The 25578-nt window shown below is 44.0% G+C and overlaps 1 protein-coding gene across 2 annotated transcripts in view; it reads left to right on the forward strand.

Moving 5' to 3' along the window:
- MTMR7 (myotubularin related protein 7) overlaps positions 1 to 25578 on the forward strand; it is a 591157-nt gene that overhangs the window by 93190 nt on the left and 472389 nt on the right. For both annotated transcript variants that reach the window (XM_069631578.1, XM_069631577.1), the window contains exon 3: positions 25220 to 25382. In XM_069631578.1, coding sequence (XP_069487679.1) covers positions 25220 to 25382 — 163 coding nt within the window. The remainder of the gene's footprint in view (positions 1 to 25219; positions 25383 to 25578) is intronic.

Here is a 25578-nt window from a genome sequence, read left to right on the forward strand (position 1 = left end):
GGTAAATATCCTCTAGTTATCTTTCAATGGATAAAATTCACAATACACAAGTAACTCGGGCGGACCAAGCAGTAAAACCCACATACCTCAACCGCATGCATTGCTCGCATGGCTGCGGCCAGATACTGGTGGTGAACGAAATTCATATCACATTATACATAGCGTGTACTCCATAGCGGGAGCATCTGTAACAATATGTGCACAAGCATATTTAACAAACTCTGCAAACATATACACAGACATCGCGTTCCTCAAAGTTAGAATAAACGCGGTACTTACCACATAAGAAATACAGGCCAACGTGAGGGAGATGGCACACGAAAGGCGCCAGCTAACGCTGAACCAGTATTGAAGGTCCAGTTAAAATACAAACACCTGATACTCTACATATCCAAGTCGCACGCTAAATGACACACATTCACCCATACTAATGGCCGCCATGTTCTACAAATCCATAACCTTCTACGGAGATAGCTCCCAGGGATAGAATGCCCCTTAATATTGCCATTGCGCACCAGTTTCACAAATTTGTTTATTTATAGGCCATGATAGTTAGAAAAGCAACAGCTATTTAAATGCCTACAAATTCAAAGCAATTAACAGTTATAGAAGTCTATTAAAAAAAGCCCAATTAGTACATTGCACGCAGGCTGCAGCACAGTCTAACAATGACAGACGCTCACCCAGTATGTCCAATTCAAGGCAAAGAGCCTGCGATTTGTGGATTCCATACTGCAATCTCCACTCAACGTGGCTAAGAACCACTGCCCCAAACTGGGGACTCTCAAACTGCCACAACGTGAGAGCATGGTAAAAATACCAAAGGTGGCAGTCAAAATAGCCAACCCTGATAAACTATTTTCACAGAGACTGTTTCCATTATTCCTGATTATTTAGGCCACTAATGTGGCTCTGAGTATGTTTCATCGACCATTGTTCACTTTGGGCAAGTTTGGCAGATGTATTATGACCATCATTGCTGTAGACCTTTTGATTGGCCACCATTTAAAATCATCAGGACCATGTGTCTCAGCCAAGAAATGGGTAACCAGTGTTGATATTAAGCTCTGTGTCCTAAATCTGGACCTATGTTCTGTGATCCTAGTTTTCAGAGTCCTGGAAGCTTTACCTATATAAGTCTTCGCAAAGGGACATGTGACAGCATAGATCACTTTGCTACTGCTACAAGTAGTATGGCCTCTTAAAGTCCATGTCTTGTTGTTAATGATGATAAAAGTGCAGATGTTGATCTCCAACTACTAGAGCCACCACATGGAAAAAGGCCTGTCACTTGTTCCATCCCCCACATGGAGGTGATGGTCAAAGGTCTAGGTTTAGAGATTCTATATGCACAGGACAACTGTTACCTCAAATTCTTTCCTTTTTTGTATACAAACAAGGCACAAGGCAAATTGGAGTTTTCCAACTGCAGTAAGTGCCAATGTTTGGAAATCGCTTTCCTGATCTCATTGTGGTGAGTATTATGTGACGAGCATTAAAGGCATAGCACATACCAGATAGTTATTCACCTTGTATTTCATAATATTTTTGCATAGAAGATTATCTCTGGGTTGATGTTTAGCTCTTTTTTTAAAAACTTTCTTAATAATTTCATAGGATATCCCCTTTTGAAAAACGGTCTTCAATGAGATTTCATTGTAAAGTCCTTCAAGCTAGTATAATTAGTCTTATTTCAGTCAGTTTCATTTTATTTATTTTATTTATTTATTGCATTTGTTACTCGCCCAAACCCTTAGGTACCACGGCGATGTTACAGACAGCTTAGTTAAAACATTTCTTGGAAATTGCCAGTCGGGCGCAGTGCATGTGAATACAAAATAATCATACATGAAAACTTTAAATGCAGGGCTTAAATACAGTGATATTTCCTGAAGCATGGAAGAGGCTTTTAGTCTTGGTTAAATAGCCACGTTTTCAGAGATTTCTTGAAGCCTGCGAACGTTTGCTCATTTTTGATGGGGAGGGGAAGAGTGTTCCAATATGTGGGTGCGAGATATTGGAAACTACTGCCTCCTGCCTTGGTAGTCTTGTATCGGGGGATGGCTAGGAGTAGTTGACTGTTAGATCTGAGGGTTCTCTTTGATACTTTTTTGGTGATGGCGTGGTTGAGGTAGATGGGGACACATGAGTGGATGCATTTGTATGTGACGCACAGGGCTTTGAATGTGACCCTGGCTTTGATGGGGAGCCAGTGATGGTTTCTTCTAATATTTGAGATATGATCTGACTTCCTTATTCCAAGGGCCGCCCGAAGGGCTTTATTCTGAATAAGCTGTAGTTTGTTTAGATTGGCTTTTGAGGTGCCCAGGTAGAGTACGTTGCAGTAGTCGAGTCTGGATAAGATTAAAGCTCTTGCCAGCGTGATACAGTTAGTGGGTGTCAAGAATTGGCGACTGAGAGCAATAAGTTTAGCGGTGTAGGAAGTAGAGGAGGAAAGGGCGTTAATGTGCTTGGTCATGGTGAGGTTGGCATCAAGGTAGACACCTAGTGTTTTGACTTGTTTGAGTACTGATATGTTTGTGCCATCAATGTTGATGGATGAGTAATCAGGGTGTAAGGCTTCTATTTTGGATTGGGAGCCCACAATGAGAACCTCAGTCTTCTCATCATTGAGGCAGAGGCTGTTTAGTGCCATCCAATTTTGGATTATGGCATATATTTTATTGATAGTGTCGGTGTCTTCAGTGTAATCTCCCGATAAAGGGATGAGGATCTGGGTGTCATCTGCAAAGTTGGTGTAGATGACACCCATGTCGTCTAGCGCTGAGAAGAGGAGTTTAGTGTATGCATTGTATAATGTTGGTGAGAGACAGGACCCTTGGGGGACACCAATGGGTACTATGATTGGGTTGGCGGCTTCTTTACCTATGGCGACCCTGGAGGTGCGGTCAGCAAGAAAAGATTTGATCCAGGTAGTAGCTTCGGTGGAGAAGTTAAAGTCTTTCGCTAGTGTGGCACACAGTTTATTATGGTCTACTAAATCAAACGCTGCGGAGAGATCGAGTAGGAGGAGGATGCAGAGTTTTCCTGAGTCTCTGATGGTATCCATCTGGATTTTTAAGTCAAGGAGCGCCGTTTCTGTGCTATGGTTGGGGCGGAAACCTGATTGCCTCGTGCCAAGGAGGTGGTTTTGTTCGAGGTGAGTTTGGACTTGGTTGTAAGCTAGTTTGTCCAATATTTTGAGGAGAAATGGGACAGTTGTTATTGGCCTGTAATTAGTGGGCACCGTAGGGTCTAGGGTAGGTTTTTTCAGGAGAGGGGTGACCCAGGCTTCTTTGATGCTGGCTGGTACTAGGTTGGCATTGAAGGAAGCGTTCACGAAGTTGGTGATAATAGGGGTGAGGGTGTGGGCACAGGATTTGACTACTGATGCGGGGACAGAATCGCCTCTGCAATTGGAGGCTTTGAGTTTGGCGATGGTGTCAAACACTACGTTTTGGGATACTGGTGTGAACTGGAATGGGGAGCTGGTGAATTCCTGGTGTGGTCGATTTAGATTAAGGAGGGCAGGTTTATCGGCTAGTGATTGTTTTTTAGATGTGATTTTTATTTGGAGTAGTTCAATTTTGGCTGTTAGTGCGTCTTGAATAGTGGTGCACCATTCCTTGCTGGGGATGGTTGGGTTTATGGCTGGGGTGGGGTTTTCCAATTCTTTTAAAATGGCAAATAATTCCTTGGTGTCTGAGGTGGCATTGTTGATCCTATTGTTGTACGCATTAGATTTATAAGTAATAGTAGCTGTTTTATAGGTTTTGTTTATTTCTTGGTAGGCTTTTTCTGCCTCTGCAGTAGGATGCTTTCTGTAGGTATGTTCACGCGCGCGTTTGGTTCTTCTGAGGGCGATAAGATCCTCATTGAACCAGAAGCTAGATCGCTTGTCTGAGCGTTTTGCCTTGGTGGTGAGCGGTGCTATGGCATTAATGGTTTCAGTGAGGCAGTTGTGATATATGTCAGCTAGGAGACAGGGGTTGTCACTAGTGATCGAGGTGGAATCTAGGATTTTTGAAAGAGGAGGCGTGAGGTTTTCTGGCGTGAGTTTGCGGGCGTTTCTAGTTTCATAGGTAATCATGGTTTTAGGTTTCTTTTGTATGGGTTCGGAGGGATTGATAGTAAATACAATATTATGGTGATCGGACCAAGTGAGAGGGGAGATGGCGTCAATGGTTATGGGTGTATTAAGGGAGAGGATCCAGTCAAGGGTCCTGCCTTTGATATGTGTGGGTGCATTAACTAGTTGGCTGAAACCCATGTCCTTCAGGGCGGAATGAAGTGATTCTGCTTTGGCATCTTGGCTATCATTGAAACCTAGGTTGAGGTCACCCAGGATGATGTATTTCGAGCTAGGTTTTATTAGTGGAGCTAATAGCAACGGAATTTCAGTCTCTGGGTGGTTGTTAGGGCTAGGTGCTCTATAAATTACTATTAAATTAATAGTAGTTTTAGCATTTATGGGAAATTTTACGAGTAGTGTTTCATACCCTTCTATACTTTCGATGGGACATGATCTAAGCTGTAATTTAGTCTTGGCTATAATAGCGACACCTCCTCCTTGTGAGTGGGTCCTATCTGTTCTAAATATGGTGTAGTCGGGTGGGATTGCCAGAGTTAGTAGGGGACCTGATGCTTGATGGAGCCAGGACTCTGTGATTACTAGTATGTCGAGCTGTGATTCCATAATGAGGTCGTGCACTTCTATAGCATGTGCCCCTAAGGAGCGGGCATTGATGAGCGCTCCTTTGAAGGTGGATAGTGATTTGTTGGGGGTGTCTGGAGCTGGTTTGGAAGTAGTGTTGGGTTTCTGGCTAGGAGTATGGTTTTGATGAGGGGGAAGAGCTCTGGGCCTAGTTTGTTTGGGAGGTGTGTGTTCATATTTGACTGGGTTGGGGTGGTTGAAGGTACGAGACCTTAATCGGAAGTGTCTTGCTACACCTATCACGGGGTTAGAGAATTTTTCGGTATGGCCGTGGTGAGGTGACTCTGAGATGGGCAATACGTGTGAGCTTGTATTCTGATAGGTCCTGGGGGTGAGACTTGCGTTATTTGGGAATGGGGGAGTAGAGGGAAGGAATGGTGTAGGACAAGGGATAGGGTGATGCCGGGGGCATGCCGGCTTGCTGAGACCGTTATTATGGGGCCGGTAGTAGTGGCCCAAGCAGGGTGTGAGGCTGGGGAGAATGCAAAACGGGAACATGATGAGGGGCAACCAAATTTGCATATTGGATTAGTGTCAGGGCGAGCTGCGACCATAAGGTGCCGCGCTAGCTCCTCAAAGTGGTCTGTAGGCGACCAAGGGGCACAATACAGCAGTCTAATGGTCTGTAGGCGACCAAAGGGCACAATACAGCAGTCTAAATGGTCTGTAGGCGACCAGAGGGCACAATACAGCAGTCTAATTTGGTCTGTAGACGACCAAAGGGCACAATACAGCAGTCTAGATGGTCTATAGACGACCAAAGGGCACAATACAACAGTCTAGATGGTCTGTAGACGACCAACGGGCACAATACAACAGTCTAGATGGTCTGTAGACGACCAAAGGGCACAATACAGCAGTCTAAATGGTCTGTAGGCGACCAAAGGGCACAATACAACAGTCTAGATGGTCTGTAGGCGACCAAAGGGCACAATACAGCAGTCTAATTTGGTCTGTAGACGACCAGAGGGCACAATACAACAGTCTAGATGGTCTGTAGACGACCAAAGGGCACAATACAGCAGTCTAAATGGTCTGTAGGCGACCAAAGGGCACAATACAACAGTCTAGATGGTCTGTAGACGACCAACGGGCACAATACAACAGTCTAGATGGTCTGTAGACGACCAAAGGGCACAATACAGCAGTCTAAATGGTCTGTAGGCGACCAAAGGGCACAATACAACAGTCTAGATGGTCTGTAGGCGACCAAAGGGCACAATACAGCAGTCTAATTTGGTCTGTAGACGACCAAAGGGCACAATACAACAGTCTAGATGGTCTGTAGACGACCAAAGGGCACAATACAGCAGTCTAAATGGTCTGTAGGCGACCAAAGGGCACAATACAACAGTCTAGATGGTCTGTAGACGACCAAAGGGCACAATACAGCAGTCTAGGTGGTCTGTAGATGACCAGAGGGCACAATACATCAATCTAGAAGGTCTGTAGGCGACCAAGGGGCACAATACAGCAGTCTAATGGTCTGTAGACGACCAGTGTTAGAGACTGGGAGCACATTTCAATAGAATCGGTTAGGATTATAAGCATATAGATCTACCACTAGATCTACCACGGAATAGATCTACCACTAAATTACCACCTTTTTCTTTAATCAATAGATCCAAAAATGCAATCTGTCGTGGGTCCGAATGCATAGTGAATCTCAAGTTAGAGTTCATAGAATTGATGCAATCTTGAAAAAGACTAATATCACCTTTTCATGTGTCCCAGATGATGAAAACATCATCAATGTAACATTTATACAATTTGAGAGCCAATTTATAATGATTATCAGCCAAGAGGAATAGCTGTTTGAACTTCCATATATAAAGAGGGGCAAAATTGGCGGCAAAGACCGCACCCATTGCCATACCCTTTATCTGCCTATAATATTAATTTTTTAAACCAAAGAAATTCTTGGTTAACACAATTTACAACAGCTCAATCAACAAATCGCTCGATGCTTGGATAGGTCTTTCTCTTTCTTCTAGAAAATTGTTCATTATGGATAATGATTCTCTTTGGGCCATATTGGGGGTATAGTGAGACTACTTCAAAAGTAACAAGGACATCAGTAGTAGGGTCAAATGTTACTCATTCTACTTACTTTATTATGTCTGTAGATTCTGCTAGGTATGTGAGAGACTTCATCACCAATGGATTAAGAAAAAAGTCTAGGAACTGCCCAATTGGCTCCAAAATGGAGCCGCAAAATGACACAATAGGGTGTCCCGGTGGGCTCGAGGGGTCCTTGTGGACTTTTGGTAGTATATAGAATAACAGAGTTCTCACACTATCTGGGTTGGGGAAATCAAATTCTTTCTTACTCCAGCATCCTGCTTGGAAGGCTCCTGGAGAGACCTGAAATATCTCTTTCTGTATAGTGCTCATAGGGTCACCTCAAAATTTAAAAACAAAACTGATCACCATTCTTCAGTTGCCTTAATACATCAATGTCCTATTTATCCACATCCCAGACAACAATACCCCCCTTTTGTATCTGATTTTTTAATCACCAAGGACTCATCAATCGCAAAAGGTGGTCCCATTCGGTTTGGTTAAAGTTGAAGCTAGAGTTATGTTTATGATCCACACAATCAGCGATAGAATGGAATTGGTTAAGGACAGCTTTCTCAAAGATAATAGTCTCTTTAGAGACCATATGATTCAATAGTGTAAATGCAGACTTTGGTCTAAAGGGATGGGCTCCCTCGCTGGCTGTAGCCTCACTGGTGTCTGAGCCCAAAAAATCTTTCAAACATACTTTTCAAAAGAACTGGTGGAGTTCTATCTCTGCATGCATCCTTGGTGGATTCTTCATCGGAATGAAAGAAAACCCTTTTTCTAGTACAGTGTGGTGCTGTTTTGTCAAGAGGGGAAAAAGTGATTAGTGGGGGTATCAAAATATTGTAAAGGCTTATAACTGTGGTGCAATTTGACGAATCTGCACAAAAGTTTGAAAAACGATTTCAGATATAGATGTTTTTGCAAACTTTGGTGGGATTTCATCAAGAGGGGGCAAAATTAGAGGGTGGTCTAACATATTTTAAAGGCTTATAAATATGGTGCCATTTGACGAATCTGCACAAAGGTTTGCAAAATGATTTTAGATCTAGATCTAAATATTTGTGTAAAGTTTGGTAGGAGTTTTTCAAGACTGGGCTAAATTAGAGTGGGGGACGCAACATTTTTAGATGGCTTCTAACTTTGTTGCCATTTGACCCAACCTTGAATGTTTGTGCAAAGTCTGAATGGATTTTGTCAAGTGGGCGCTAATTTGTACGACTATTGTATGTACGTACATTTTGACACTACTGAAAAAATAAAACCTGGGCGGATTTCCAGCAAACCCGTGTAAGGAGCATTGGCAAGGACCTGAAAGAATGGTTTTGCAAATGTGTCCGTGTTTTATTTTTGACAGTGCGTAATGTAGGTACAAAACATAGTGATATACCTTTTGTGACTGAGGTATGTGGCCATGGGCAGTGGCCAGATTGTCCGGGTCATGGCATAAGATCATGACCCAGACAATCTGGCTACTGGCTACTGGCCATGACCATGAGGGCTGACCAATGCGGATAAATTGGCCATGTCAACCAGGGACCGGCCATGTGGCAAAGTCTTTCAAAATTGGGATAGGTTTGAAAGGGAAAAAAATGTGCTTGTGCTAATATGGTGCTAATATGGTCAAAGGGTTCTCGCTTTGCCTTCTGCAGGCAGCCATGGAAAGGGAAGAGGGGCTCTTTACGGAGCCCCACTTCCCTTTCCATTGTGGCCATTTTACATGCATCCCGGTGTAGAAAGAAAAATCCATTAAAAAAAAATATTTTGCACCCCGGGTTACCGCTTTGGCAACCCGGGGTGCTAATGGCCTTCATCCCTCATTGCAGGGGCTGGTACGGAGGATAACGGTCTGGGGCCCTCGTTATCTGACCTTGCTTTGCTTGGGCCAATAACGTGGCCTGGCAGGCTGTTGTCCCCCGTTCCAATTGCTGGAACGGGGGATGAACACCACATTATTCACATAGCATAACACAAAATGCTAATGGAAATGTTGGAAAAACTTATTGAGTCTATGTACTTTACTGAGAAATGTAAAGTAGATGGAGTCTATAAGATTTAGTTTTTGTTCTATTTTTTTAACTGTGAAAGGTGGTTCCTAAAGGAGTTATTAAACAGACTTTGTGGTTAAGTTGCACTAACAAAAACGAGTGGGCCAGATATGTGATAGCATCAGTGATGTCATCAATAAAATTTGTGATGTCATCTTTGATGTCCTGGTTTGTTAGTCTTAGCAGTGAATGTTGGTGGTGCGAGTTATGGTTGCTTAGCTTACCATAAGTGGCGAATTTCTGAGGTTTTCTGGGTTTTACCTGCAACCATAACGTCCATTTTACGTTATGGTTTGCACAATTTGGTTGAAATGAAAACAGAAATTCTATTGTACCTTTTGATTTTGTATATTGGTGTGCGGGTCGGATGTATTTTGGACAGAGGGTCACTTTACTTTAGTTTTAGTGGCAGAGGTAGGGACATTCTCTTCTAGTTAGGGCAAATTAGGCTTTTTCCAGACCAATTTTTCTTTTAAAAAATATGGCTAATGTTGAGAACATTACAACTTTGTGTCCACCTCTCATTGCTCACCTCCATTAGATGGACCAAGAGTCCTTTCTCATAGATGTAAACTTGGCAACACTGACTTTACTTATAGATGGACAAAGGATTTAAAGATGGTGGATAAGAATAATACTGTTGGGCCTACAAATGTTACGAGGCATATATAGACACTACCTCATCAAAACCAGATTGGCCATGAAAAGAGCAACACAATCACCTGGTCTCGATGTAGTTGTAGGCCTAACCCAAGTAATCCTTCTAGAAATATGTATGCTATCCCATTGCAAACCTTAAATTCTACTGAATTATTCATCCAACTTTGGACTTGTGCTTTAAAGATTGGGTTAGTTTGCCTAAATCTTCTCTGATCGGCAGAACAAGGGGCAGCCGAGTGGGGTGGGGGTACATTTCATGTAGTTTACCCCAACAAACTTGTTATCAACTTCTACCTGGGAAATGTGTAAAACCGTATTTAAGACCTTATTTGGGACCTTGTTTGCATATTAATTATTAATTTGATAATAACTTTTATGGTACTACAACCTTGCAACATAGGGGGTTTATTATTCCCACTCATTACTGAGGTTGGGTCAACTATCTCTACATTAATTGTCAACCAAATAGCAAGGCAATTGCTTTGGCACATTTTACAGAGATTTAGGGAGACAGAAATTAGCTATTTTCCCTTTTTAAGGGAGGGTTCAATTCCAGTTTTGCTATGATGGTTGATACGATTGATGACATGTGGGTCAGAGAGCTATGGATGTTATTTGCCAATGATTGATCTCCCTCAAATGACTCGTCAGACAACCCCGTAATCTATCTAACATAGCTGTAGTCCCTTTGGTTATGGGATAGTTGTGATACGTTTAGGGTTATCAAACACCTTTTGTACATATTTATATATTCTGAGATGCATAACTGGCACATTAAGTATGTTGGTTGGAAATTATCTGTTTTTTTTTTCATTTTAGGTGTTTAAAACATATTGTGAAATAAGATGTCTACAAATCGATGGTTTTCCCCCCACCTTCTTTTTCATTTTTATTGAGTACAGTGAAAACTGTCCCTTTTCCACTATTCCCCTTCATCTGAGCAGACCCTGGTGACATTCTTGTGTTTCAATGCTGGGCAAGGGTCTGGAATTCAAGTGCATGATCCTTAAGTTTATAAACTAGGTGCTTGTGTTTCAGGGGCTGTATGCAATGACCACTGGCAAAGTGGATGAGCAGCTCTTGACAGTTGAAGGAAGGTAGTCCCTGGTGGATTAATTGGTTTTAAACAAAGTTTGTCAATCTGTCTGAATTCTCACTCCATGCAGACATGCACGTTCAGATTGAATACTATGAGCAAGAGAATGTAGAAATAGATGGGGCAAATCACAACAGGATGGCAGTAGGTGGTGAGGCCATTCCTGTTCTTCCATTTTTTGGGATCCTTCTCAAGACTTAATACGTTTGTAATTTTTTTGTTTCGCTATGGAGCTTCACTGCCCCCAACCTTATCAGCTCTACCTCCTCTCTGTCTCCGCTTACCCACCCTCTCCCTTCACCCATTCACCTTGTTACTTGCATTCTCTCCTTTCCCCTTGCATGGAGACGCTGGGAAATGTGATGCAATGATGCAGTGAGAGCTATGTAGATGCAAAAATGAAGCCACGCCCATGTTTGAGGCTCACTTTGGCTTGAAAGGGGACTTCACAGATGAGATGGAGCAAAGCAAGTTAAAGGCAGCACGTATCGACATTCATACATTAGACCTGTGATGAAGGCTAATGTGTGACATGTTGCTATGCCAGATATCCTGAATCTACACATGAGGTCTTGATGACGCATATGGATACACACACAAACTGGCTGTGAGGCATATTTGCAGACTAGGCCACTCGGACAGACACCCCTCATGTCACCCTTGCATATCTCGTTAATGACATGTGGATGAGTGCGAGTACTTTCACCAAGCCATATGCACAACTGAAAACACAAGTGAGTACAAGCATTGATCCAATGCCACTGCATACACCAATGTAGATGCCTGAACATGGCAACAAAAGAATAACGCCTTCAAATTGCTGATCTTGTTGACTCACAATTCATGAGGCCCAATGTAAGTAGACCGGTCAGGCTAGAAACAGATTAGCAGAACCAATGCTATTTGAACTAATTGAAGACAATATCCGCTCAGTGTCTGCAATGCTGAAGGTAAATTCTGAAGAGACTATCTACTGAAAACAGTATGAGCGATGGAAACCTGGGAACTAGAACTGGGAGATCTCGTAACTTTCCTTGTTTGAAAACATAATGTATAATCATGAATTGCATAGGGAAGATTCGCCGTCCAGTAAGGCCAATATTTTTCACGGTGGGCGAGATGGATCTGGATTTTAGAACTCCTAAGTTGTCTCAATGTTCGTTATCGAAAATACCATTTTGTCAATTTTCCTATCACAGGAATTGAGCAGAGGTTTGCATGTCTGACAGCATTCCTGAATGTGCGAACCTTCCATCAACAAATAAGCATTAGAGACATTTTACCATCATGTGGCTCATCTGGGCTGCTATGAACTTAATTAAAGCCAATTATTTTTATTGTTGGAGTGAAACAGTATACCTCGCCTTTTTCTGTAGGTCAAACGTGTTCTGTGAAGTTGGTACCTGGAAACTTAAAACTCTGCCTTGAAAGATCTCTTCTCGAGTGAATTTTGTATGTGCAGGAAGTGCTATGAACAGTCTTTTTTCTGCTGCCCCCCTTTCAGACTGCCTTCTGTCAAGACTAGGTGGCCCTCTGAATCAGGCTTCTGATCCAGATTAAGGTGATCTAATTCTTGCATCTTATCTGGTCATTAACTCTCTTTCATTGCTTTTTAAAAGACTCCAATCTTCTTAAGTAGAGCACATGAGCGTGTTGTAAATATGCCCAACCTTTTGTGTCTTTTTATTTATTTTTATTATTTTAGCATTTGTAGAGTGCACTACAGCCCACAGGCAATGAGGCGCTATAAGGACATTTTAAGAGGGCTTGCTTGAGGGAGGGTTACAGTAAGCGGCCCCAAAAAGGTATGTTTAAATACATTCTCTTATGTGCATTTGCATGGTTACAGACGATACAAATTGATCTTTACAGTTGGTTACTAATATTCTTGTCTAGGTATATAGTCTCCTATACATGGTGAATACAGTAATAATACATGCCTAGAATGACAGGCTCTTTAGATAAAGAGCTTGGTTTTTAAGGCCTTGCGGAAGGCTGTGTGTGAGTCGATTGATCTAATCTGAGCTGGGAGGTTGTTCCATAGGGTAGCCGCCATAGTGGAGAAGCTGGTGCCTTCTGCACGCACTCTGCGTGTGTGTGGAACAGTGATGTGGTTGGCCTAGGCTGCCCTTGAGGGTCTGGCGACTGTTTGTCTAGTTATCCTCTGTGTCAGATAGGGAGGGGCTTGGTCATGAAGACACTTATGTGTAAGGGCCAAGGTTTTGAAGACCACCCTTTCCTTGATGGGAAGCCAGTGTACCTGCCTTCTGATCCCTGAGATGTGTTCCTTGCGAGAGGTGCCAGTAGCTGCTCTTAAGGCATCATTTTGGGCAATCTGGAGTTTGGCGAGGTATTTTTGGGAGGTTCCAATGAACAGAGCATTGCAATAATCCATTCTGGAGCCAATGATGGGTCTGGCAATTGAGATGCAGTTTTGCCGTGATAGGAAGGGCCTGATGGCATTGATGAGTTTGGAGTGATATGCTGCGGATGAGGCAATGGCATTTACCTGTCTGTCCGTAGTGAGGCTGGGCTCGAGGTACACACCCAGTGTTTTGATTGTTTGAGAAACTCTGATGGGAATATTGTCCAGGGTGAAGGATTGGTATTTAGTATCAAGTTTGGCCAGAGTGGGTGGGGAGCCGACAAGCAGGAGTTCAGTCTTATCGCAGTTTAGACCGAGCCAATTCTCAGCCATCCATGATTGAATGGTGGCATAGATGCTGTTGAGTGTGTCCAAGTCCTTGGTGTAGTCACCTGACAGGGGGATGAGAACCTATGTATCATCTGCATAGTTTGTATATGAGATGCCCAGGGAGTCTAGTATCCTGAAGAGAGGTCTCGTGAAGAGGTTGTAGAGTGTGGGGGCTATGCAGGAGCCCTGTGGGACTCCGCATTTGATGGGGCTTGGTGTTGCGTTGGCGGAGTCTGAGAAGACCTTCATTACCCTCTCCTGAAGGAACGAGGAGATCCAGTCACACGCTTTGGTTGAGAAGTGGGCTGAGGTTGTGAGATGGTGGCATAGCGTTTTATGCTCGACAAAGTCGAAGGCCGCAGAGAGGTCTAGAAGCAGGAGGAGAACTGGTTTTTCCGCATCTCTTAGGTCATCTATTTGATTATTTAGGTCAAGTAGTGCTGTCTCGGTACCGTGTCGAGGGCAGAAGCCAGACTGGCGAAGCCCAAGGAGGTGGTTGTCTTCAATACATTTTGGAACCTGCAGGTAGGCTGCTTTGTCCAGAATCTTTAACAGAAAGGGGACGGTTGTGATGGGGCGGTAGTTCCGTGGGATAGATGGGTCGAGAGATGGTTTTTTTAGGAGAGGTTTAACCCAGGCTTCTTTTAGGGATCTTGGTACATGCGACGATTGAAATGATGAGTTGATGAAGGCTGTAACAATGGGAGCCAAGGCAGGAGCACAGTCTCTGATAATGTGGGAGGGGCAGGTATCTCCCTTGCAATTGGATGGCTTAATGGATTTCATGAGTGCAATGACCTCAGATTCAGTCATGTTAGAGTGTGCAAATTTTGGTATGTGACTGGGAGCGTTTGGCAGTTGGGCTGGAGGAGCCGATATGCGCTCAAGAAGAGCGGATAGTGCTTTTTGGTGAGCTAGAATTTTTTAGAATGTAGGGTATGTAGTTTGTGTAGCATGGCTGCTTGAATTTGGTTGCACCAGGGCTCATCCTTGGTAATGGTGGATGGTGGAATGGACGGTGACTCACGTTCCCTGAATATGGTGAAGATTTCCTTAGAATCAGATTTCGCATTGCTGATGCTGGTGTTGTAGGAGTTTGCCTTAGCCTGTGTGGTGGCTATTTTGTAGTCTCTGGATATAGATTTGAAAGCAGTTTTGTTTGACTCGGAAGGGTCCTTTTTCCATGTTGCCAATAACGCTCTTTTCTTAGTGCGGAGATCAGCAAGTTCTTGTGAGAACCATGCGTTGGAATGCTTAGTTTCTTTTGCTTTTGTTGCGGTGAGGGGTGCGATGGCATCTACCACTGTGGTTATTGCTTGGCTGAGAGTGTTATCTAGGAGGGTAGGATCATTAGGGAAAGGGGGTAAAAGTGCTGGGATGAGCAAATGCGGGAGGACCAGTCCTTTGTCCGTTTTTTAGAGCTCCTTGAGAGCCCTGCAGGAAGAAGGATGGCGGGTCTTGCGGGTCCTGGTGAGGTGTCGATGTGAAAGTTGATGCAGAAATGGTCAGACAAGGGGATGGGAGATATGGCGTGGAGGAGAATGGGGCAGTTATGTTGTGTCACCCAATCTAAGGTGCGTCCTTTGATGTGTGTAGGCTTGGTGATAGCTTGGTCAAAACCTAGGTTAACTAACGCCTTTTGTAGGGATTGGGCGTTGAGGTCCTTGGTGTTGTTGAGCCCTAAATTCATGTCACCCAGCAGTATTACCTTTTGAAGTTTTTTCAAGTTGTCTGAGATCGAATGGATGAGGGCATCTGGAAGTCGTTTGAGGGACCTGAGGGGTGATACACTAGATGGAATGCAATGGTAGTATTGTGGAAGATTTTGATTTTGATAGGTAGGTAGTCTGAGTTGAGGCCTATTTCTGCCTGGGTTCTTCTAATGCCAAGAGAGTCTTTGGCTATGATGGCCACGCCTCCGCCCCTCTGTCCTGTCCTATCGTGTCTGTAGATGGTATAACTGTCAGGGATGGCCAGTGAGAGGGCAGGTCCAGAGGTGTCTTGTAGCCATGTCTCGCAGATAAAGAACAGGTCAAGCTTGTCCCTAGTGATAAGGTCATGTACATCGAGCGTGTGTGCAGGGATGGAGCGTGCATTGACTAGGGCGCAGTTCAAGCTGGTCAAGGGGAGGCTGGTGGGCTGTGTGTTAGACTTGGCAGCAGGGTCTATCCTATTGTCAGCAGCAACATCCATAGGCAATGCAGTTGGGGCAACAAGGGCAGCAGGGCCCATCATCATAACAACATCAGGATTCATAGGCAATGCAGTTGGGGCACCAAGGGCAGCAGTGCCCATCATCATATCAGCAGCAACATTCATAGGCAATGCAGTTGGGGCAACAAGGGCAGTAGGGCCCATCATCATATCAGCAGCAACATTCATAGGCAATGCAAATGGGGCAACAAGGGCAGCAGGGCCCATCATAGTCTGAGCGTCAGCAATGGGAAGCACGCGACTTTGGGTACATTTGCGTGAAAGGGCAGTGGTCCGTGGCGGCAAGCTGGATATATGAGCCGGCATGTGTAGATGGAGGCGGCGCCAGTGCACAAATTCTATACCAATATGCACGTTCCGTGTGGCGAGGCTGGGCGGGTAGCAGTGGGAGGAGTGGAACTTATGCATATTGCTACGGTACCGGAGCAGTGCATTACGGCGGGTTACACTGTGAGTACACGCATTGGGTGGGAAGTGGGTATGGGAGGCAGTGGGTGCCTTACCTTCCGTCTTGTGGCTGTTTCCAGGGGACGGCAGCGGAGAGCTGCAGAGAGGGAGCGCAGCCTTTGCAGACTGCCTTCGCTGCACGGCTTCGCCTGCCATTTTCTGGATTCTGTCCTGAAGGTTTGATCTTCAGGATTTTTAGTGGCACTGTCTCGCATTCCATCAGAACATGACTTCTACAGTTGCATTCGAAGAGCTGTTCGTAATAGTCTATCAGTAGTAAAGCAACCTTTACTATACTTTGACCAGACAGATTATGCTTAAGGATCAGTGAAACTGGGCTGAGGAATATTGAGCGCACCTTAACAAGGACATGTTTTCTGACCCGGGACCTAAAGTCTGTTTTATAGTGAAGCACTTAAGATTATTTTCGGTAAAAAATAAATCTGATCCCTTCAACCTAGGCACTGTCCTTTTCTATTTCCCAGGTATCAAACATGATCGTTCCCCCCACTTGCCTGGGCCCAAACTTCATGCAATTACAACCAAGAAATGTGCACATACAAATCCCAAATCTCCTTCGGTTTTGGAAGGCTGCCACAAAACACCAAACACATGTTTGATGAAGGTACACGATATCTAGCTTAATTGCTCCATAAGATGAAGTTAATGTTGTTTAGCAATTTCAATATCCACCTTTCCAATGTCCGACCTTGAAGAAGAAAACCCCTGCAAATGGTACTGAAAGGCAGACACAAGAGGGGTCTTGGATCTAGTTCTATCGTTCACCCCTCAAATAAATGTATTGACAATGCATCTACCCATCATACTGCCTGCAGAATCATCCCCATGCTGAGTCGCGAACATAAGATGCACATAATTCTCACAGGCCTAGACTACAGCAATAGCATTTACATTGGCCTCTCAAAGAAAGTAGACAAAGAACTGCAACTAAGCAATGGGAATGGTGGTGCACCTAAAACGAATACATTGTGTAAGCCCCACTCTCCAATCACTCCCATTGTATTCCAGCAAAATGGAGTATCACATTCAAGGTTCTCTGCACAGTCAACAAACAGGTCTGGTGTTATGAGGAAGCGGTTCCCCTCCCTAAACTCAACAACAGTCTGAGATCTTCTGCAGCTGGCAATATCACCCCATCTACTTTTAACTAAAAGAGATTCAGTGGGAGGTGGATGACAATTCTGAAAGCGGCAGCATTACATAAAGTGAACCATCAATTAGATTTTATTTATACATTTATATACGGGAGGAACAATGCCATTCTGCTTGGATCTGTCGAGCATGCACTTAAGATATGAACTGAAGTATATGTATTGAGACGCTTAGTGTGCAGCATAATTTTCTTTTTTATTCTGTCCATTCATAGATAGGCAGCACACCGCCATCCCCTAGGAAAAGTGGAGGCAGGAACAGGGGCAGTTAGAATTGCTGTCTGCCTCTGTTATGTTGGACTGTTCCTAAGGCCCCTGTGTCTTCGTACAACTAGTCTGCAAATAGTAGATGTGTCTTTGTTGTCTTAATAATAGATGTGTGTGTTTCTGTCCCCTTTGGGTGATATACCAGATTTACAGACAGACCCCTTTGGTCTTTGACCGACAGTATTTGTCCTCACAAGTGTTTACGGAGCATGCACTTAAAACAGGCCTTTGTGGCTGTGACAAATTGTCTTCTGTCCTGCAGCAGTAGTAGAGACTAAAGGGCCTACTCAACCCTCACATTTCTACAAGTCAAGAGTGAACCAAATCAGATGGGTAAAACAAACACAGTTAAGAGGCATTCCTCGTGTGATAATGTGGGCAGAGGGAAGGCTATACTCTGAAGAGGGGTGCAAATGTGAAGCAATAGCAACCCACACAGCAAAGTACAACAGTCGAAAAGAAAAGTGAATGTTCAATCAAGGTTCTATAAACCTATAACCTTTGATTAAACACACCATCTGTAATAATAATTGAATAGAAAACACTACTAAAAACCACCCCTGTCGAAAGAACAGAGAATATGCAAACGTAGCAAGATGCAGCACTCTGGAAAATGAGATGAGCGGAGAAAGACATTAAAAAACACAGTTCTTTAAAAAGAATGTTATTTTTGCAAAAGGGAGTAAAGTGACCCAGCCAGTCTCCAGAGCCCAAAACTGGATCAGGGGGGCAATTATCCGCAGTATACAATGATACCTTTGCAATGTCTTGGTGGTTCGACAACGGCAAACCAGGCATCACTGTGCTGTACTGGCAGTTCGATTTGGCTGAAATGTGGCAGTCATCATGGTCCAGGCAGCAAGCAGATGTTGAGTTGGGGTTGAACTGAAGGTTGCCGCAGTTCAAGCGATGCAGATTGTGGAGATCACAACATGGTTTGGCGGTCTGGGTACAACGGCAGACTAGCTGATGTCAGGATATACAAGAAGAGTCTGTTTGATGTGGTGCTCAGAGGATGCAGCTCGGGAACAACACCAGGGTCGGTTCAATCGTCAACTCGCTCGGCGGTATAGAAGCTGGAGGTGTGAACTTTCGAGCAGTGCAGGTGTAGCAATGTTTCTTTGCTTGAGCCGAGGCAAAGACATGCTTCATCTGGTGCAGTGTAGCAGTGAACATTTTCGAATGTGCAGTACTGCGGTTTGTAAGTCTGTAAGTGCCAAAGACATCTCTGAAGAGTCCTGTTGATTTGTATGGAGTTCAATGTGCTCTAATCATGTCTCTCAACAGTTTGCAGGCAAATGTGCAGGAATCCTAACTGTCTTGGCTCTCGGGACCTGTGAGTCTCACGCCAGGATCTCAGTGGCAAGAGTAGTCCTTTTCTTGGGCTCCCAAACACAGGGGAGCCTGACACACACCTGCAGGGGCCCTTCAGCACGGTGAGGTCCTGGCTATCACTGTGGCTAGCAGAGAAGCAGGTCTTGCTACAGCAGCAGGTGTGAAGACATCTCTAAGCAGACACAGACAACCAATCAAGGTTTGTTCCATAAACATTTATTAACTAGAAATGCAGGGTGGATAGAAAAAGGCGTAACTTGCCCTTTGCTAAGGTGGTATTCTCTACCTAAAGGACACTAAGGATAGTCTGTGTCAGGAAGTCCATAGCAAATGTCTGCCTGTGTCCAAAACTTATACCTGCCCTCACAACTAAATGTATATCATTTGTAGGGATGTCCGCATCAAAATAAGTAAGCTTTCAGAGCTCTTGGCTTGTAACCAGGTTTCTCTTCCCTAAGTTCAAGACATTTCTTACGATACAGGGGTTGCCTTCGCCAAGAGTCCAAGTATTTCAGTTTTCCAAAACAACACAATCCTTGGGACACTTCCCAACTCTTCTGATACGGTTACCTTTCACCAGTTCATATATTCAGTGCAGTTCCTTGATTTCAGGTCACACAAGCTATTCAAACACATGCTTCTTTGTGTTTGTTTTTATTGGCTTTTTCATAGAGGGGTGTACTCGGTCTAGGTGCAGTTGTTGGATCACACGGTCCACCATTACAGGACACACAACCGGTACACCTGGCTTGTTTCCTTTTAGCCAACACGTTGCAACTGTCTGTTTAACAATAGAGCTTGATTCACTCACATATTACATCCTCTTGATGTTGTATCATGGCCTGGTTTGCCACCATGCACTTGTTGCACTTTGTTGTGTTTTCCTGGCTCCTGCCAATGCTTGTTTCTCATGTCATACAGTTGCTTAAATACTCTTGGTTCTTGCTAATGATTGTTCACCAATTTCTTTTGAGGCTCTTGCCAATGATTGTTTTCTCAAATCATACAATTCCTTATATTCTCCTTGAATTCTCTTGGCTCTTGCCAATACTTCTTCATTAATGCTTCTCGTGGCTCTTGCCAATACTTGAGTTCTCATGTCATAAAGTTCCTTGTATCAATATGTTTTACAAACTTTCTTTCACCCAGATTGGTATTCAAAACTGCGTATTCTCGTTTTCATTTGGTTCTGTATTCAAAGAAATACTTGGGTTGATTCAATCATTGAGTGCTCTCCTGCCAGCCCGGTTTCCCCCCTGCTTGACCTTCCATTCAGAGGTTACGGCATATTTCTGAGGCCTCCTGCAACCTCTCCCTCTCTCTCTCTTTCTCTCTCTCTCTCTCTCTCTCTCTCTCTCTCTCTCTCGCAGAGCCTCATTTAGCCTCTCAGCGGCTCTCTGTTGCTCCGCTCACCCAGCTATACTTCTCCTGCAACTCAAGCCTCATCTGACCGCTTCGACTGGCCACGCTGGTTCTTCCCTCCAGCGTCTTTCAGCTTTGCTTCCCGCTGCATATACTCTGCATTCTTCAAAGGGTTTTGAGCGCTCCGCTTGCCATGCCGCTTTCCCAGTGGGGTCTGCTTTTGCCAAGCAGTCCGCAGCCCTGCTTCCACAGCTGTCTCCATTTGCACAATACTTCTGGCTTTTAAAGTTCCCACCACCATGATTGATGCAAAAAGAACTAGACTGCTCACTGTTAAAACGGGTGTCCTGTATTACTCTTGCTGGCCTCCTCCTCGTCCCACTGATGTCTGTATGTGTGTGTGTTAATAAAGTGAGGGTGTGTTTCTCTAGTTGGTCTCTTGCCTGTCCCAGTACTAAAGTGGTATTTCTTGTGGAATGTTTTAGGGGAACACCAGGGAACTAATTGACAATACTGTACAGGATTGAGGGACAGAAGTCTCATTATGAAAGTGAAATTGGGGATACCGCGTCTCACCCAAGGTACAGCATCACCACTCCCCAAGTCTCCTCCACCCAGGTGATCCTCTCTCGCATATCCACCCCCAGGGCCAGGATTCAAGAGAAGTGGCCCTTCCCTGGTCTACTGAGAGGAGGATATCTTTGGGAAAGAAGTGAGGATGCCCTCAGATTCCTCACACAGGTCACCCTCAATGTGCCCTTGGGATGATTAGGGGACAGAGCATGCTTCCGCTTTGGACTGACTGTCATCAACACAACTTGAGGACTTTGGAAAGGACTGCTCTCCCAACAGGGTTCAAACGAAATCTTCAAGGGTTGAAGTCCAAAGATGATTCAGAGACTTGAGTGGGAGACCCCCTCAATTTTAAAGGCAATAGTGGGCAGGCGATTGGACAAAAGCAATCAAACGTCAAGGGTCCCATCCCTGTTCCTGGAACAAGTGGACTTTGCTTTCTGACATCACACCCAACGTGCTTTGTCTTAAAGGATGTGGAGGGGCCACAAAAGAAGAGAGGTAAAGAGAGAAAACAAGTTGGTAGAACCTTCCTCCAGCTGGGCTGTGCTTCCTCTGCCTAGGCTAACCCAGACCCCTTCCATTGTGAATCGCATCAAAGCCCCTTTTGGTCTGCTGCACCCTCGTGTTTTTGTACTTCTTTTGTATGCACGTTGATCCCTGTTGCCAGCACTGCTTCCTGTGGAGTGGCTGTCTCACTGGAGAGGGTGTTGACTGACCTCATAAAGGATCCAAGAGAGGCAACCCCCAGAACTACAGTCTTGCAGGGAGCAACAGAGATGGCCTGGCTGGGAGGAATACACATACCCCTTCTACAGCTCAGTTGGACTTACGGCTGAAACAAATGTGTTTATCAAATTGTGGCTTGGATAGTTATGAGAGCTGCAAGTCACCATACCTTGTACCATTGGCTTATATTTACAGTTTAACGTACCACAAGGATAGGAATTCTGATAGTTATATAGTTTTGGAACAGAGGTGCGTATGTTAAATGCAGCCTCTATGCTGCGGAGACTTGGCTGTCATTGCAGCTGCCAAAACGGTGCCTGTGACCGTCTGAACCAGTTCTGGTCCACTGGAGAGCAGGTGCTACAGATCAGGGTACTGGTCCAGCAGGGCACAGGTGTACACTATGCTTTTGCCATGGAGTTTCTGAAAGGTGGAGCCGGTTGTCAGGTTATCCTCTCTGACATGGACTAGCCTTCATCATTTGATCAGTTATGAAAAATAAAGTCAGGCCTTCTACACCTTTGCCAGATGACAATTCCTCACAGTGCCTTAGGAATCTTCGGCTCTAATGACTACATCCTTAAGGATTCCATTTCAGCATTAGGCTAATGTTTGCTTCTCTTCTGTGTCCTGTAGTCCCTTACCATGCTCGTGGTGCTTTGAAACAGAGTTCAGTTGGTGTGTATGGACTTTCATTGTTAAAGTGCCTAATAAAACACATATAAATAAATAGAGGGCACACAAAGATTGATAAACAAAAGCTTTTGAAAAATTGTGTGAAGATTTCAAATCCCCTTTCTAAACCTACTCATTAGTTTCTTTTGTCCTTTTTGTTTTTGTTTTATTGAGGTTTTGATTTTACTGTCCTGAAAAGACCATCGATTTTTATAAAGTGCAGTGGCCAAACTGGGGCTATGAATAGAAATGTCAACCTGCTAATGTCGGAAAGATCTGAGATCAACTGGTTATTTGTCTCTGTTGCTCCCACTTTTCTAATGAAATACTGCTTGCTATTGGAATTATTTATTTAAATGTATCACCAAAGCACTGTACAAAGTTGCACAAACTTACAAAAGAATAAGGAGTATTTACAAAGGGATCAATTATGAAGGTCAATTTCATTAAACATGAATAGAGTAGATGTTGTGTAAAAGAAGAACAAAAACTGGATAGCTTAGGAGAAGATCGTACAGGAAGAGGTAGAGCATTATATTTATAATTAATGAGGCAATAAGCCCCGAGACGGTGCACAGGGGCATTACCTTACGTGGTAATGGCACGGCGTCGAGGGGCTTATTGCCATTAGTACCGCGGCCTGTTAGACCGGGGTACTAATGTTTTTTTCCCGGCTGTAAGACGCGTTGCGTTTCGCAGCCGGAAAAAAAGCAAAAAAGTAATAAAAATATTGCTGCTGCAGACAGAAAACGTAGTCCGTTTTCTGTTTCCGTGGAGGCCATAGAAACAAAGAAAATGGCCACCATGGAAGGGGAGCAGGGACTACTCGTAGTCCCTTCTCCCTTTCCATGGCGGCCATTGAAGAAAGTAGGAAAAAAAATTAGAAAAAAAAGGCTGTCATGGAAAGGGAGAAGGGACTATATGTAGTCCATTCTCCCTTTCCATGGCGGCCATTGCCAAACAAAAATGCCGTGGCAGATGGACGCAAGCTGCACACCATTGCGTGATCGTGATTGCCATCAGTTAAGGCTTGGAATCCAGCCAACCAGAGGTAACTGATTTTATTTTTTTATCACGCCGGGTACCAATTATAATTGGTTATTTATAACGCGCTTAATACCCAGCGGTTTCTAAGCACAGATGTGGGGATCGTACCTCTGTTGCTCTGTGTCGTCTTGCTTCCAAGTCGAGCATGTCGCCCCTGAGCTAACCTCCCGAGACATTCCAGAGTTTAGGGTGCAAGAGAGCAAAACCAAGATTGTCCGCAGGGAGGAACAAAGACAATAAATTAAGGAGTGTTTGAAAACAAACATAGTCTGATACCAGAGAAGAGCAATAGGGAAGAGCAAGACCATGGGTATATCTCAAAATGAAGCAGAGCAAAACAAGATGAGAGGGGAAGGGAAGCCAGTGAGTGGAGGCTGAAGAAGCAGCAATATGAGAGTGGGGAGGAAGTACACGGAAAGCAGAATTAAATATGAATTGAGAAGTAGCAAAGGAACCTGCAGGAAACCCAACAAGAGAAAAGCAGTAATTAAGGCGAGATTAGAACATAGTATAAGAGTCTTAGTGGCTAAGAAAGTAACATATGTCGACATTTTGCAAATATTATAGAACTGGTAGCAACCACACTGGGTGAGAATGGAAATTGGATGAGAAAAAGAAGATCAAAGATAATACTTAAATTACGAGCATAGGGAGACTGAGGACAAGCATAAGTATGAAAAGAAAAGGGTGGAGGACGACAATCATGAAGAAGAGAATCTCACTTTTAAAGGATTAAGATAAGCGGGAGAAAGCACCCTGAGCATAACAGCAAAAATGAAATCAAAAATAGAAGTCTGTAATGAGTCAGAAAGGGAGGAGAAAGATAAAAGATCTGACTCTTCAGTATAGAAATGACCTTAAAAAAAACAATGATTGGATAATAAAAAAGCAGAATAGTGTGCAAAGAAAAAAGCGGGGTGCTCAAGGACTTAGCCCTGGGGAACACCATAGTAAAGATGATCAATTTCAAGCTCATGAGACAGCATATGAGCAGCTAGTTAAATGGGAGGAAAAGAGAACAGAACACCACCAGAAAAAGAAAGCAAAGAACCAGTGGGCGGTAGCAGTGCTCCTCTACATTTTTACTGTTCCTATACTTTTATTTTAAAAAGGACCCGTTCGGGAATGGTTACTTTTAAAATAAAAATATCAGAAGAAGTTGAAACTTGCACTTTAGTACACTGTACTGAACATTCCCTTAAATAGCAGGTGTGTTTGTTTAGTGGGGGGGGGGGTTGGATTGCACTTGGGATGGGGCATGGTGATGGGGTTTTTGGGGAGCAGGGGCTGTAGTGTCCAGCAGGGAACATAGTTCCACTACCTTTTTGTACACTTTGACCATTGTGAAGAACCAGGCATAGAATGGATCTTGCTCTCATCTCAGGCTGGGATTAGTAATCGGGCCCATGGTTTCCCCACTAGCCTTAGAGAAGTGATGTCTAAGGAATTCAAAGACTGTTTTTGCCTGAATGCTTGTGTTTTTGTTTGACTTGCTGGGGCTGAAACAGTTTGTTATATTTAGGGGGACATTTTCTGTTAAATGCAAATTTGCATGCAGGGGACCAGCAGCGTTTGCACATACATATTGTCAGGTCCCCCTGCATGCTATTTAAAATATTTGTGAGGCAGAATGCAAAACTTAAGTGTAAAACGAGGTGAAATCGCCTTTACCCTTCAATTTTACATTCCGTTTCCCAAAAAAAGTGAACACCTACTGCAAATTACTCTTTGCAGTTGCAATTTATTAATGGATTGTTAGGAGGGAATCTGGCTGCTGGCAGGTGCTAATTCGAGGTGGACTCCATATGAATCCATTCGGTTTACAGAAGCATGAAAATCTCATGCAGGTGTGAAGTGCTCACATACGCCGGAGAAGGAAAGCATGGGCGGTGTTTAACTCTGCTCTGTGCCCCTTCTCCTTGTCATAGCATGAAAATGGGCTGAAGCGGAAAATGGAGGCATAGAAGTAAGTCACTTGGCTTGTATGCCTCTGTCCTGCACCACCCGATTGGAAAACAAACCAACCACCTTAATGTTTTAGCCTCTCAAGCCGGCAGTGCAGCTTACGCTGTGCCATTTGGTTTTAGTTTCCATTTATGTCGTTTCTTTTTTCCCCAGGTCCTTCACAGCCAAATCTCCTCTGTGGAAAAACAGGCAACCACTGCCACCGGATGCCCTTTGCTTATTCGATGCAAGAACTTTCAGATAATCCAGCTCATCATTCCCCAGGAAAGGGACTGCCACAATATTTACTTATCTTTAATACGTCTAGCACGACCAGGTAAGGGACATAGTGTTTTACCTGAATTACCTGGGTGCAAATGACTGAAAACTGTTGTGTATTTAAACTTGTCCTGGTGTTTATACTTTGTTGCTCCAGACCGAAATACAGCAGTTAGCTGTTCAGCACAGCAACATTTAGAATATCATCTCTCTTTGGAAAGGGGTTGAAGTCTTGGTAATGTATGGCATGTGGG

The sequence above is a fragment of the Ambystoma mexicanum genome, chromosome 6q, assembly GCF_040938575.1.
Source record: "Ambystoma mexicanum isolate Mex_15411 chromosome 6q, UKY_AmexF1_1, whole genome shotgun sequence".
Taxonomy (NCBI): domain Eukaryota; kingdom Metazoa; phylum Chordata; class Amphibia; order Caudata; family Ambystomatidae; genus Ambystoma; species Ambystoma mexicanum.